This window comes from Pezoporus flaviventris, unplaced genomic scaffold (assembly GCF_033815535.1).
Source record: "Pezoporus flaviventris isolate CSIRO_AGI_PZ_B2104156 unplaced genomic scaffold, CSIRO_AGI_Pfla_v1 ptg000016l, whole genome shotgun sequence".
NCBI lineage: Eukaryota > Metazoa > Chordata > Aves > Psittaciformes > Psittacidae > Pezoporus > Pezoporus flaviventris.
Genome location: NW_026892564.1, coordinates 12,192,457 through 12,208,460, shown reverse-complemented (window position 1 = coordinate 12,208,460; position 16,004 = coordinate 12,192,457). Strand labels below are relative to the sequence as shown.

The 16,004-nt window shown below is 37.2% G+C and overlaps 1 protein-coding gene across 7 annotated transcripts in view; it reads left to right on the top strand.

Annotated features, from left to right (window-relative positions):
* The window catches only part of LOC133269990 (CCR4-NOT transcription complex subunit 2), a 91,791-nt gene that overhangs the window by 57,407 nt on the left and 18,380 nt on the right, over window positions 1-16,004 (top strand). For all 7 annotated transcript variants that reach the window (XM_061454805.1, XM_061454804.1, XM_061454806.1 and 4 more), the window contains 4 exons: window positions 8,350-8,416; window positions 11,742-11,889; window positions 12,518-12,700; window positions 15,252-15,331. In XM_061454805.1, coding sequence (XP_061310789.1) covers window positions 8,350-8,416; window positions 11,742-11,889; window positions 12,518-12,700; window positions 15,252-15,331 — 478 coding nt within the window. The remainder of the gene's footprint in view (window positions 1-8,349; window positions 8,417-11,741; window positions 11,890-12,517; window positions 12,701-15,251; window positions 15,332-16,004) is intronic.

Sequence of the window (16,004 nt, the reverse complement as noted above, 5' to 3'; positions counted from 1 at the left end):
AGTGACAATGGTAGAAATCAGTATATCAAAGCTTTCATATACTTTTGAATCTCTTGTCTTCAGATGAGGGGCGGGGAAAAATTACAGTAAGCTTTGAGAAAAGATGGGACCTATTCAGTCTGAAATTATTTGATTTCTCATGTATAAGAATACAAGTGCTCTACAAGGTTTGACGAGTCAAGCCCAATCCATTGAAGATGCCTACACGAGAGCAGAGCACTGGGGCATCTTCTGTTGTTCTGAACTGCAGTTCTAAATCTGACAATAGAAAGACATGCTTCTTAGTGAAAATCTGCTCAAATTATGCAGAAAGTTAGGAGACCTTTTTCAGTGAATGCTGTTTCCATTTCTTGGTCCAGTGCTTTGTTGTTCACTTTCTCAATTGCTCAGCGGATAAAAAAGTGCTTGCTGTAACATAATAATGAATCTTTGATTTTCACTTCTAATGGGTTGGTTTGCTGAGCATATTCTCTTCTCTGAACCATCTTACTGTTGTAACTTATCTGGACTTTCTCAGTTGAGACCTGATGCTGTTTTGCAGCTTAGTTCTTTCAAAATGGGTTTCTTATGAAGTCAAATGTATTTTAACAACTGGGACAAGTAAGATGTAGCCTGCAGATTAGATTTGGCTCATTGCAACTATTAATCTAGCTGCCTGGTGCTGTATTTCCTGGTGTAGGAGGTCCTCAAATTTGGATATTGAACACAGTGAAATGGCCTGTTGGTTCTGGGAGCCTGCTTTCCAGAGGCTTCTTCCATCCTGATGTAGTAGACGCATGTCTGTGATGGATCAGTCAGGTGTTTGTCTGTCATGAGGCAGTCACATGAAGGCATCAGTGGGTTTGGCTTGTAATGGACATGATGATGGCAATGCAACGAAGGGGTCAGAACCTGTTATTAAAACGTTTTACTGTGAACTTCCATTAAAGTAATTTATAGACCTTTAGCAAATTCTTACTGTATTTTGAAATATGTGGCATTACAAAGAGGTGTTACTTTTACAAGAGATAAAACCCTGTAACAAGACTTGGCTTAGCACGGAGATAGAAATCCAGAACCGTGCTAAGTTTGGGACTAAACTAAATGTGGAAGGGTTTAGTCGGTATTGAGACAGCATTGGCTTTAGGGTTGCCTAATACTACATTGTTGCAGCTGGCTTGTTTACTTTCTAATGCTATTTTTTAGGATTCTAAGGAAAACTATGGTATATTGTTTCCTAAGGCATCTTGCTTGGCTTTTACCTGAGTCATTGCATGAGAGTTTGTTAGCTTAGTCATAATTTAACTTCAGATACTGCATGTGTAAGTATTTTAAGAATTCCCATGGAACCCTCTTGTATCAGGAGCAGTTGCAGCATTCACACTATTGCTGGCTGGCTGAATTGAGCTACTTTACATTAACGTAACTTGTCATAGTCTGAATAGTTTCGATCTTGATCTGTTTGTGGAGGAAAAAAAAAGTAAGGCTTGTTTTGGGAAGAAAATGGATCAGTGTGGAGAGTGGATTGAGAGCAGCCCTGAGGAAAAGGATGTGGGGGTGTTGGTTGATGACAGGCTCAACATGACCCAGCAGTGTGTGCTCACAGCCCAGAAACTTAGCCGTACACCGGGCTGCATCAAAAGGAGCTTGACCAGCAGGTCGAGGGAGGTGATCCTGCCCCTCTACTCTGCTCTTGTGACACACCACCTGGAATACTGCATCTGGGACCCCAACACAGGAGAGATGTGGAGTTGTTTGAGCAAGTACGGAGCAGGCCACAGAGATGATTGGAGGATAGAGCACCTCTCCTGTGAAGACAGGCCAAGAGAGTTGGGGTTCTTCAGCCTGGAGAAGGGTCTAGGGAGACCTTAGAGCAGCCCCCCAGTACCTAAAGGGGCCTATAAGAAATCTGGAGAGGGACTTTTTACAAAGGCTTGTAGTGACAGGACAATGGGGAATAGCTTTAAGCTGGCAGCTGGGAGATTAAGATATTAGAAATTCTTCACTAGGAGGGTGGTGAGACTCTGGAACAGGTTGCTGAGAGAAGTTGTGGATTCCTCGTTCCTGGAAATATTGAAGGCCAGGTTAGATGGGGCTTTGATCAACCTGGTCTAGTGAAAGGTGTCGGGGGGTTGGAATTGGATGATCTATAAGGTCCCTTCCACAAACCAGTCTATGATTCTAATGTCTTTAATTATAAATGGCAAATGAATACTTTAGTATGCGTTACTTTGCATGTAAACATACTTGTAGATTTGACTGAGTGGTGGGTTGCTTTGCTCTGCTTGCTTTGAGAAACACATGGCTTAAGCTTTTTTCTTTGAAGTGTGGGTTGCAAAGCAAGAGTTGCTTTTTACCTTTCCAGAGTGTGATTAAACATTCTTTGCATCTTTCAGTGAGTACGTAGTATGGGGTTTTTGTTTTGGTTTTTTTTTTTTAAGAAAACAAAACCAAACTTTAAATTAATGAAATTTGCAATGCCATTAATGAAAACAGCTGGAAGCACTTGCAAGGGATGAGATTTGAAACAAACTGAGGGAGTCTTTGCGTTTTCATGCAATTTACACTTTCAGAGCTTGTTGCCATTCTACCTATAGCTTGCATTTTCATAATAAAGTGTGAAGAAAGAGCAAAAAGTTTAGAATCTGAAATGCAGCCCAGATGTGTTTATCAAATAAAATAATACATGATAAACTAAATTTACCTAGAGGGGAAAAATGGGGTTTTGTATTCTGTCACACAGTTTGCAGAAAGTATGTATCTTAGTTATTTCACATCACTTTCGGAAATTAATTTTGCAATTGATGACTGTAGTATATAATTTTCACTATGATTGAGTTTGTATTTAGATTAATTTTTTTTAATAGAAAAACTAAATGACTGTGGCAGATGTTGTTTCTGTACTTCATCTAAAAGCTGTATTTTACTGCATCTCCATTTAAATCACCGACATATAATAGTTTCTGTGTGACAGCTTTAGCATTTGAAGTGGTTCTTTGGACCAGATTAATTCCATACATAAAATCATCTGCCTTTTCTAGAAGGGGGAGGTTATGGTTTCTTATACAATAACTCAATTCACTGAACATGCTTTATTGTAACATTAGTGGTTTATGTGCTCAAGAGTGTGGGTGGCTTTGGTTGCTTCGTTTCGGGGTGTTTTCTTGGGGGTTTTTAGTTGTTTTTCATATGCAACTGGTTATTTCATTGAAATATTTCCTTTATTGTCCTAGTTTTTGATTGCTTATGGCATTTTTTTGTGACAGCTTTCAGTGATTTTTCAGTACTCTTTTTGGCTTATTAATACACTGTACCATCAAACTGAATGTATCTGCACAGAGAGAATTTGGTTTTAGAGTTTTACTTTAATAGCTGCGTTAACCTTACGTTAATAGTGTCATTCAGTAGCAACATCTTCCCTTTTAAGATCTTGAGATACTGCTGACAACAACAGTGCATTTCTATCTCCTTGTGCTTCTGGTGCAACTGGTACAGACCACCACAAGTGCAGCTGGTGGCAGACCATCACAACCATAATGGTGAACTCTGAAAGTCTGAATAAGATTTCATTTATTTTTCAGTATTGTTTGGACTTATATTTCACAAATGATTTATATCAAAACCAGTTTTCCTCTGCAATAATAAGGCTTTCAAATGTCTCCACTCATCTCTGATTTTGAGATTTGAAATATTTTCTTCTAACATGGGAATTTTGTGAGCACTGTATTAAAAGGTAGTTTTTCACCCAGAGGAGGACTAATAATACTCCTGAAAACCTGCCAAAGTAAAGAAAAAATCTGTGCAGTTTCTCTGTCTGTTATTTGCTAGCTTGATTTATTATTTTTTACCTCAGTGTAACACTTTTTTCTTTTCAGGCTAAGGGTCAGCTGGTTTATTATTAAATAATGCAGCACAGATGGCAGATACCAGAAATAAAGCAGTGCAAATACAAAATGATGCTGTTTGCACCTGTGAGAAACCCATCATTTATTGGGCCAAATATTACTCAGAGGCTTACTTGCTTATTCTAACACAGTTTGCTTTTAGGAGTTGACTTTGTAGCGCTGGACTGATGTATTTTCACTTTGGCTTGCCTTGCGTTTAAGGAAGTAGCTTTAAGCTATAACTGCGTAATGTAATAGCCTTGGCAGAAGTGTTGCTTTACTGAGATTTCTTGGTGCTACCATGCCGAGGTGTGCTAGCACACCAGTTACAGTGACAGGCAGCTCTCCTTGCCATAAGTTGGGACTTTGCTTGGGAGAGGCTACTGGGTCTCTTCCCCCTACCTCCCTCTACTTGCAGGAAGGCTACAGCCTGTGTTTGACAGTCTCCCCAGAGGGGTGTAAACTGCGTCAGGTTTACACAGTTTAAACAGTTGCTGGTGCTGTTTCCTTGAGGTTCTTGGCACTCTTACATGAACTTAATTGCAGTAAACCCATCAAGAGGTAATGAAAGTAGTTAAAGTAAAATCTCATTTGTCACTAGGCATAGGAAGTTGCCTGATAGCACATTGCAACTGAATTTTGGTGTGGACCAGTCCAGAAAAATTTGGCCGTCTGCTTCGATCATCGGTTTGAGTTTAGATGCAGAATCTTCCATGATCAGAACTGTTTGAGATTTGTGAGTAAAATGATGTTCACATCCTAGTTGACTGTCATCCACTTAGTTCTTCAGTCTGCTAGCACTGATCATTGGTTCTTCCATACACTAGCAGAATAAAGTGCACCCTTCATGCTACACAAGGTCTTGACTCGATTGAGGATTATTAGTTACTGGTTTTAAAAAGTTGATATTGTACACATACTGCTAGAATATGCTGTTTGCTGGTGTGATTTCAGTCTTCTGGTAAATTTTGTTTTTCAAAGGTTGCTACAGGTGTAATTCTTGGCATTTTTTTCCTAAAATAATGATCTTGCCAGCAGCAAGAGGCTTTAGTCACCTTAAGGTTAGACTGGTTTGGTTTTTATTCAGGTTATCATGACCTTCGGCTGTTGTAGACTAAAAGAAATTCAAGAGCGATTTCCAGCCACTCTTGCAGGTACAGCTCCTGGAGAGCTGTTAGGTTTTGTGTTGTGTGGCTAGTAGTCCAGTCAGATAAAATAATGATTGCAGAATGCCCAAAGGAATGTTTTTAATACTACCGATACCGTGTGTCTTGAATCTTCATTACCTCTGGTAGACCAAGTTTGAGTAGGCTATAATAGTTGCCCAGGCTTTGTGAATGCAAATAAAGGTCATGTTAGGCTAGGTTGAGGTTTTAGCTAATTTAGTTTTGTTGTTAACCTTAGTTATATGGAAATAATAATAGAAATAAAAAGACAAAATTCAAACTGCCCCTTACTTGTCTGTGACACAAAAAACACTGGGGAGTGTTTTTTGGCGTATTACAAAGTAAACTAAGAAGAGAACAAGTGAGATACCCATACAGCATATTCCTTCTGCATGGAATTTCAGAAGTGATGCATTTAATCGGCCTGGAACAGATCCACAGAAATTTTTATTTACTTCTTCTTGTGAGTTGTTATCTTTTGTGGTCCAAGTATGTTTTGACTTTAACACTATTTGTTAGACTTACTGAATGTAATACTGGGCCTTTATTACGGTTTTCAGTAATGGTCTCTCTACAAGTCACTTTGCAATTAACTTCTAATGTGAAAGCAAATGGCACAGTATATGTGACCTACTTTGCAATATTTCAAAAGAAAATCCAATTTGTAGTAAGCAGTGTTCATTAACTATTATTTGCCTTTCCTTTTAACTGTAGCTTAAAGTACTTAGTAGTAGAAAATCACTTAGTAGTGTAGAAGAGGTGGGATTCTTTTTCCTCTCTTTCAAGTAATCTAGTACCTCTTAGGTCTGGGATATTTTTATTTTTTTAATCCAAGTTAACATAAATAAAAGATTTTTATGCTGATGTTTGTATCATCTTCTGCTGATTCTATCACATGCCATCACAGCAATTTTTGAATGCCCTGAGCAGCTGTTCTTATGGGATCTTCTTTTTGGCTTAACAGTTTTGCTTACTTGTCCCACCAAAGCTATTAGTGCTTTTTGACTGTTGGTTCTATCTCAGTGTCTGGTTGGTTTTGTTTTGTTTTGTTTTTTTTTTTCTGAAGGTGCCTCAGAACTTTTTCTCTTTTTGTTTTTTTTTTTCCATACAATTACAGTTTGCCAAACCTTGCAGCATGCTCTGGGGTTTTCCAACTTGTTGAATGTTTTTTACTGTATCAGCTTGTTTTATCAATGTTTAACAAACATCAGCTTGTTAGTTTGGGTGGGGAATGTGCTTTTGAAGCCTGTCTCCCAAGTGTCCGTTCTTCAGCATGCTTGGTTCATGTTGTAGAGCAGTCTGGGTGTGAGTGAATTCAATTCCTTCTGGATCAAAACAGGTTGGAAGAGGTGCTCCAGGAGTGCACCAGATATGTTCTCTTCACTAACAGGCATCAGGTTCTCTTCACTAACTCCATGGCATCAGGTGTCTTAGTCACAGCTTAGTTAGAAATAAATACAGTATGTATGTTAGGCCCTCAGGGCCAACTTGTTTGTTTTACAAATGCATTCCTCTCTGCCTGCATTACTTGCTAATGCAGATGTGGCTTGTGAATTTGGCTATGTAAGTGCTGAGCTGAAGCCACTGGTAGTTATTTGAAGTGTTCTTTTTGTTCACAGCTAGTTCTTCACTAAGGAAGGAGAACTTTGGTCCAGTTTGGCATATATGTTAGGTTTGGTGTTTTTTTTTATTTATTTTGGTTTGTTTTTTCTGTTTGGGTTTGTTTTTTTTTTTTTGGGGGGGGGGGTGTTTGTTTTTTTTTTTTCTACAGGAAGCAGAAAAAAAGTCTTAGTATTTCAGACCTGTTGTATATGCAACTGTGGATGCTAATTGCTGTAGTTCCTCTCAAATATATGTACTTTGTTCAAAATATGTATAAGCATGTAGTATTTTGGGGTGATATTACTCACACTTTTTCTGATGGTCTACAATAATTGTCTGCTATCATTTCTCTTCTCTGGCGTTCTGTATGTATCCAGAAAATCATAAATACTTTGTGGTTTACAGACAAGAATGTTACTTTTGGTATTTGGTGTCTATCCTGCACATCGTCTTTCTCATTTCTACCATCTAGACTTGGCCCCATTATAGGCAACTAGCTTAGAATCATGGAATGGTTTGGGTTGGAAGGGCTGATGCAGTTTATAAGGTTTGTTTGAATTTTGCATCTGTCAAGTCAACAAAGCAGTTTGAAGTTTATTATAGGAAAAGTTATTTTGATTTGAATTCTTTACTCTCAAGTTGAAAAAGCTTGAAATCCCATTAGGTGTAAGAATCCAGGCATTCCTTTCCTTGAAACTATCGTAAAATTCAGTCCAAGTCCAGACTACTGCGCTAAACAAGCAGACATTTGCCTATGGGTCACCAAGTATGAGTAGCATACAAGATTGTGAGCTGGAAGGATTAGGTCAACTAATAAATAACCTGTTCTTGCTCCGAGTGACAATCAGCTATACCTTATGTTGATGAATGTCTAATCTGGTCTTTAAAAACATCCAGGGAGGGATGTTTCAGTGCTTAACTTTTCTTAGGATTGCAAAGGACTTTTTCCCCAAATATTCGCCCTAAATTTCCTGTTTTCTCAAATTTATGAATGCCTTCTGTGGCAGCATGGAGAATGGAATCATAGAATCATTAGTTTATTCTTTTCCTCCTACAACAATGACTGGAAATCTGGCACTATGTCCCTACCGCAGTTGCCTTCTTTTTGGAGTATGCAAACATGTCCTGTCTGAAAGTCGACAAAGAAGGATTAATGGAAACATTTGATGAACTGTGATGTCTCCAAAGTGGGCATAATAGAGCAGGAGCAATTATTTCTGACATTAGTACATCTTACTTACTCATATGGTGTATACAAACCAGCTCTTAGGGCAGTACATTATAATTCTAACATTGGAATCTTATTTGAAGTTCGTATCTGTTTCTATATACCTGTTACCTAGCACTCATTTCCCACCTTTTGCTACTGTAACTGATAACAGCAAGTGCAAAGTTTGATATTACTACATTGAGCAGGGATTGCACTGCTTGTCTGATGCATGTTTTGCATGGGAAAATAACCCTACATCTGATTTAAATAACTGATTATTCCTTCTGTAAAGATGGATCTCTTCGCTACAAGGGAGTTAAAACTGAAAGCATTTATCTTCTTCCTCTGTGCTATTTATCGCCAGTAGAAGAAAGTCTGGTTTTATACATGTCAATAAAAACTTATGACTTTACATGTCATATACTGTTAATTTTACAGTTGTAAACTGTCAGAGCAAAAAAGCACAATATCTTTGTGTCTTTAATAATCTTTTATTCTTGCATTTTAGATGCTGGCATCACCATCAACATCAGGTCAGCTGTCTCAGTTTGGGGCAAGTTTATACGGGCAACAAAGTAAGAATTCTTTTTATTTGATGATTTGTTTTATGCTAAACAAGTTACAGTTTCATGCTCTTCGGATAGAGAACGTGCATACGGCTTTTTTTTTTTTTCTGGTGATTGTAAAAACAGTAGTATGTCTCCTTAGTTGTGTTTCGGGTTTTTTTTTTCTTTTTAAGAGACATTTTTGCTTTGCTTAATATGTATTTTTGCAGTGTTTAGTATGCAGAGTGTCATATTGACGCTGTATAGCTGTTAAATACCCAAATATAATCCTATAAAGAATGTCTGTGATGTAACTGTGACTCTGAAGTAAAAACTGAGTTAAGTGAGCTGGGCCAAAATGAACCTAGTCAGAAAAATATGTAAGGAATAGAAGGAAATTATAGCTTAAATTATAACTGATATTTCATGCTCAACAGGAGCAAATTAAATCTTCTGTACATGCTTGGCAGCTCGCATTTGGCAAAGAACTATGCCAGTAAGATTATTGCATGCTGGCACCACTGGTTTTATCTTTCCCACACCTTGAAGATTATTTTCTGTATCTGACACTCTTGTGTATACTGTTGAAATAGAAGACCTATAAAGTAACAGGCACAGTGTGTATTGCTAGCCAGCTAACTTTAGGGCCAGCCTTGAGAGCTGAACCTCCTTGTAACCGAGAGATGTATGCAGAAAGTGGCTCAGAATATCTGAGTTAGGTACAGTTACACAAGTAAAAGGGATTTGTGAACATCTCTCTTTTATCACTATACACTTTTGAATGTTTGCAACTTTCTTGCCAAGTGCATCTGACTTGGATTCTAAGAAAAAAGTTCAGCCTGCTTTAGAGAGTATAGACTTCATCTGGATAAGCTAAAAGCATTGTCTGCTAGATGTGTGGCCTTCACAAATTCTTGGCTTTCTTCAAATTTAAAAATACAGTGGTTTTGTTCTTGTTTTTGTTTTTTACTGTCTCAGTGGCTGTCAGTGAGTGACCAGGTAATATACACTGACATTTGGTTATGCTGCTGAGATTTCTATGAACAATTTCTGGCCAGTCTGAGAGTCATTATTTGGCTCTTTGCTTTTGGGGTCCTCAATCTAGCACTATTGAACCTTTCAGCCTCAACTGAATAAAGATACCAAAGTAGTTTGTTCATTCTCTTTATCATAGATACTTGTTGTTTATTTTTAAGGTTAACCTTTTTCAGCTTTATTGTTCATTCGGTTATGGTGCCTAGAGATACAATCTCTCTAATGTGGAGACATGCATGGCTAGAAACTAGAAAGTAAATACTGTCAGGGTTCAGTTTCTACCAAATACTGAGAAAAAAGGGCAAGAAACTTCCGTGTTGAAGTCAATGCTTATGATTAAAATACTTCAAGGAACAACAAAGCTAATAATGCCTGTGTGCTTTTAGATTGGTAGCTGTCAGTCATTAAGCAAGATGTCCTGTTATATTGTTAATGTAGCCTAAACTTAACTATTAGGCAGGAAATTGGCCACTTCATTGACCAGCCTCCAATACAGCCCATGCAGATCTCTTTTTTCAAGTAAAAAAGTGGAAAAAGGAAGCACAAGGAAAAAAAGATACTTTTTTTTTTTTTTCCTTCTTATGGCAAATATTTCAGCTGCCCCTACTTGCCAGCACAGGAATATGGTTCTGCTTCACTGTAACAGCCCTACACATTAAAGAATCTAGTTTAAAGATTGCCAACAGCAAGAAGTAACCATTAGCATAAAACTGGCTTTGCTGAAGCAAATGCTTGCACAAAATTAACCTATTGAAATCATGTTTTTCAGTCTGCTGTATCTAGTTTGGAGGTGTATACATTTTTTATTTACTACTTTATTTTTAAAATTTCATGTAATTGTTAATCAGTGTGAAATATTTTTAATATATATTTATATTCATCAAAATGATTCTGTTGCAGCAAATTGCCAAAATATTTACAGTGAACACCTTGATATAATTGACATTTAATGAAGTCTTAGGAGGCTTGTTATTGCAAGTCAAATTTACCTCCATTAATTCAGATTAAGAAGTAGTGTGTGTGTTACTGCACACTTCTTGGGTTGCAATTTGTAGGGAAGGACATGGACAGGCAGCAGCTCTTAAAATGTGAGAGCTGAATGATGGGATGTTTCTGTAGACCTTGTCCATGATGATAACTTGAGCATATGCTGTCTGTTCGTTGCACTCTTAGTATTTAATCACATTATACGCTGGCATATTCACCTGTTCTGCAAGGGTGATGTATCATGGGAGAGTGCTCATTCATTGAAATTTGTCTTTTATTTGGTCTGCAAGATAAAAGATTTAAGTTCTGTGAGTCTACCTCAGCAGCCTTATGCTGAAGCAATAGAGACCGTTGCTGATAGCCATCACTTTTAGATGCCAAGTTTGTTTCTACTGATGTGTTGCACTATGAGTTTTTCTTGTCTTTGAGCATCATTCCAAAACTTAGAATCATAGAATTGTTTAGGTTTGAAAACAAATGTGGAAAAGGTATGTGAGAATGACAAGGAACAGGTTTTGGACAGTCTAAGACAGGGTAGCAACTGGTTGTCTTTTGCCCTTCTGAGTTAATTTCTTTTTTTGTCTCACTGAAGTGCTTACTTTATACTGTCACACCCAACTCTTTGTGTAGAAAACACTTCTGATCATAATGTTAAAAATCTGATTATTTGTAAACACCAATAGAGGGCAGTTAAAATTTTGCTTGCTTTCTTTTCTTAAATGATTGAACTTGATTGTGAGCACTGAACCTGTGTTACCAAATAGAAGCAACTTAAACTTTACAGCCTAAAATGTTGCTTTTGTTGTCCTAAAAACAATGTTATTATTAACTAAACAGTCATAACTTTTTTTATTGGAGGTTTGCTTAATTTTTAACAAGACCAGATCAGTGTTCAAGACAGATCTGTGTTTGAAATACTGGCCAAATATATACCAGTTTATGCAGAAGTAATCAACATGTTTCTTGAGTGCAGTTACTAATTTTCTCAAAATGCTGCCTTTTTTGAGATAATTACAGATTTTCATGTCCTTATCAAAAAGCTCAAAACTGAACCATTCTCTACAGTGTACATCTCAAAGGAAACAAAATTTTGCTAGCTGCTCACAGAAATTCCTTAAAGAGCCTTTCTAATATTTAACAGAAATGGGGCTAAATTTGAGATAATTGAGCTTCTACTGTGCAAAGAGGGACCTAGATTTCACAGTGCACTTTCCTTCAGTCTTTACACTTTTTTGTAGGTTGTCAGCATAAATTGTTTCCATCTACACCTGATGGAGAAGACTTTGTTCCTGATTGCTCTATATCTCCACCCCTCTGAATTTTTTTTCAATAGGTGCACTAGGCCTTCCAATGAGGGGAATGAGCAACAATACCCCTCAGTTAAATCGCAGCTTATCACAAGGCACTCAGTTACCGAGCCACGTAACGCCAACAACAGGGGTACCAACAATGTCACTTCATACGCCTCCATCTCCGAGCAGGTATTTATTGTTAGCCGATATTTCTGGCATTGTGTCTTTCTGCAGAGCTCTTGTTAAATGTTCTGCATATTTTGCCTCAACTACTTTACAATCTGTTTAATTAAAAAAGAAGAAAAGTAGTTTCTGTTGACCATTGTGTGTGTTAGGGAAATAATACTGTTAAACAGTAAGGACTTCCTGTAAGACAGTATTTGATTTTTTTTTTATGTAAAAGACAAATTGCTGGCAAATTCTGCTTCAGAATATAAGAGGCTGTTTTTTTTTATTGTTCTTGTAAATGTACAGTTAAAGTTTTTGTATCAATATCATACACTGTATAAGAATATTAAGAAGGTAGTAGGTCTGAAGTGCTTGCTAAAAAAGGAGCTGTAACACCAGTTCAAATGCATAATACTTAAATATATATCTAAACTTGACCAAGGACTTGGTTAGCATGTAATGGGTCATCTGGTATTTCTGAAGAAATCCAAAACTACATTAATTATAGAGAATAATCCAAACATGCCGTATTGACACTAAGCACAAATTAAGTTACAACAGCTCAGAGTCCATCCTAGGTTAGTAATCTAAATGAGTAACCAAATACTATTGTAGAGATTCATCTCTGTGGATGGTTTTTCTCTTTCAGGGGGATATTGCCTATGAATCCTAGGAATATGATGAACCACTCCCAGGTTGGTCAGGGCATTGGAATTCCCAGCAGGACAAACAGCATGAGCAGTTCAGGGTTAGGCAGCCCCAACAGAAGTTCTCCAAGCATAATATGTATGCCAAAGCAGCAACCCTCTCGACAACCTTTTACTGTGAACAGGTAAGACTATTTAGTTGGACTGTCCCTGTACAGTCACGGACATGTTTAAATGCTGCTCTGGAAATCTAATGGAATTAGAACAAAGCTCAAAAGCTGCTTCATCTGTTCTCGTCTCCTGGCAATAAACTTTGAAGATGCTTTTGATATTCATACAAGCTTATTGAGGCCTTTAAGCTAAATCCTGTTTCTGGCTACTGAATTTCTACTGTTGCTTCTTTAAAATATGTAGTGTTTCTCTTGTGTTCCCAAGTTTGGTTTTGAAACATATCTTGGATGTTTGGGTATATGAATCCATTTAAAGACGATTCATCTGTGAGTTTGGGAAGAAATGTGGCAAGATTTAAAAACACAGTAGTTACTGTGGAAAAATAATTAACTGATTCAGACACAGTGGGGACCTAGAATTTTACATCTTTAAATTCTGGAATAATACAGACAGTGGTTTGCCATTTGTTTAAAAATTTAGTGGTCATTTGCCTAAAGCTTCTCCATCACTTCTGCCCTTTCTAACTCTGGGCAGGATTCTAACATAACTCATTAGGCTTTAACTGTGTTTTGATGCTGTATTTATGCTTAGTTCATACTGATAAACTTGTAGTAAAAAGTGTGTCAATTCTAATTATTTAGTGTGTGTTGTCACAGCTTTGCACAGCTGACTGCTTTCCAGGCTTCATTCCACACCCTCACAATCTGTGTGCTCCCAGTTGTGTCCTTTTTCTCCCTTCAGGCCTTCCCTAGGAGACTGACTCTTACGTGGAGCACAAACAAGCTCATGGGAGTCAGGTGCCACCTCTAACCCAATCTAATGTTTTACAAAATGGGTAAAGGACTAAGGTCAGCAGCTATCTAAAGCTTGGTCAGGCTATGTAGTTCTGTGGTTTCACACTGAAACAGACTTAAAGATGCTTTTATGAGTTACAGCAATAGAGATTTTTTTTAGTAGTGGTGTATGTTCTTGGAGTAGAAGAAGACTTTGTGTCTTGCTTCTGATTACATAGAATTTGCCTTTGTAAAGATACAAAGATTAAAAAAAGGTAATATAAAAAGATAATTTTAAATTTTAAAGGTTTTTTAAAACCTGAATATCACAAAAGGTTGAAATGGTAATATACTTAAAAATTCTGCACGCAGAGGACAACGATTTTGGAGATTGAAATATGTATAGAAAGTACTCATTTAAATACCATTCGGCTGTAGGGTAGATGATAAAATCCCTGTCTATAGGGCCATTTGAATGAAAATACTCATCTTTCACTGTTTGCATTGCTTATCATTTTCAAGAAACTGTAACTTTTACAAATTGAGAAGGAAATACGACTGGGACAATGACAATTTCATATTCCACAGTTTATTAACCTATACCAGGATAGCAGTAGTTATCCCTGCAACTCTTAACATGGTTATTTCTAATCTAAAAAGAAAGAAACAAACAAAAACACCCTTGCATGAGAAATGTGATCTGTCATAAGGCTCAATTATATACCCTCAAGATAGAGTTGTATCCTTTTGGTGCTCTCACCTAGTCTAGAATTCCCAGATGGTACCAGGAATGTGTTTCTTCAGACATGTTGAGGTATCAAAGATCTGGATATCTTTCAAACCCACCACCTTGAGGAAGCAGGGCAGGACAGGACCAGTCTTGGCTAGCTGTTCCCTTTCTTGATAGTTCAATCCAAAATGAAGCTTTTTTGGCTATTTCAAGTTGAAATTAAATGCTTCAGATTTGTAACTGTGGGAAAAGACCCTGTAGGGAAAATTTCCACTAGGAGAACGTTTGCCATTTTTAGTTACAGAAACTGCTAAAACATCAACTTCCATCCTGTTATGGGGAAAAAAATACATGTTGTGATTTCAAACAGGGCAGAAATTCAGAATTTCACTCAGCTGGGACCTACCTTTGGGCTTCTCAACATATCCATCTTGTACAGAAGGAAGTGGATCATTTGGAGGGTGCCTTTCCAACCATAGTTGTCCTATATGATATTTAGATGTCTTCAAATGTTTTTGCCTGACTATATGAAACTTTAATATAGTTGGTGTCCTTGTGTTGCAGAGACCATCCCTATGCTCATAGTAGTACCATATATACATGATGATGATTGGACACCATAACTGATCAGCTTACAACTGAGTCATTACAAACTTGATCCCTTCCATGATCCAGCTTCACACCTGCAAATGAATGGATTGCTGCCTGACTTTGCACTATTGCATTTACTACTGCTTCATTTTTCTATATTAAATTATTGAGTAAAAATCAAGTTTGCCATAAGTTGTTGATTGACAGATGTCTGAAGACACAGTGGCAATTAAAAAAACCAAGTTAACTTGAAGTCATTCGAGTTGTCTTGATTGAGCAGTGCCTGCTGCTGCTGCTCAGAGTTTTCAGAAGTATAAAGGAAAATCATTAAAAACTGAGTTTAGGCTAATGGGAGTTGCTTAAGCTTAAAATAACTTAATTGTCTTGAGCTTTTTTTCTGCTTAATGGCTTCCACTGGGAATTACAAAGTATGTATACCCTTTTGTTTGACTTCCTGGATTTTTTTCACAGTATGTCTGGATTTGGGATGAACAGAAATCAGGCATTTGGAATGAATAACTCCTTATCAAGTAACATTTTTAATGGAACAGGTGAGTTTATTCTGATTAGTGTTGCTCTTAAAATACAGTACAGAGATTATTTTTTTTAGTAAGTCTAATTGAAAATGCTTTCTTCTGTTGGAGTGCAACTTTGTTATAATTTTTAGTTGTTCCATAGAAATGCTGCTCCAAGAGCCATGCTGTGAAACTGTTACTACTTCATAACAGTGAATTTAAATACTTTTAATGACAAAGGGAAAGAATTCTCTCGAATACTCGCTGTACATCACATGTCTATAGATTACATCTAGTCAGAAATGCAAAATAGCTTATAGAATTGAAGAGGGGATCAGAGAAAAAAATATCCTTTTTCTACAAAAACATTATATAGGGTAGGAACAGTGGGAAAGCATTTTCTGACATCTCAAACTCCTTTCAAACAGCTGGTTTATAAAGCAGTCCCTTCAGTCAGGGTGTTTCAGTTGTGATTTTTGTCTGGCAATTACTTCTTCACCTAAATTTAATGAACTAAAGAGGGGAAAATATCCCTGTTCATAAATGCCTCAGGTTTGTCCATGCTGATGTTTCTGTAGGTGGCTGTATATATGAAGGAACTTGAGGTGCTGGTGACATCACAGAGTGGAAGGGTTTGGGCATCCCTTGGGGCCTTGTGGCATCATTATAGAATTGCAGCTCTGGCTTGGCCTATGTAGTATTTTCTGTT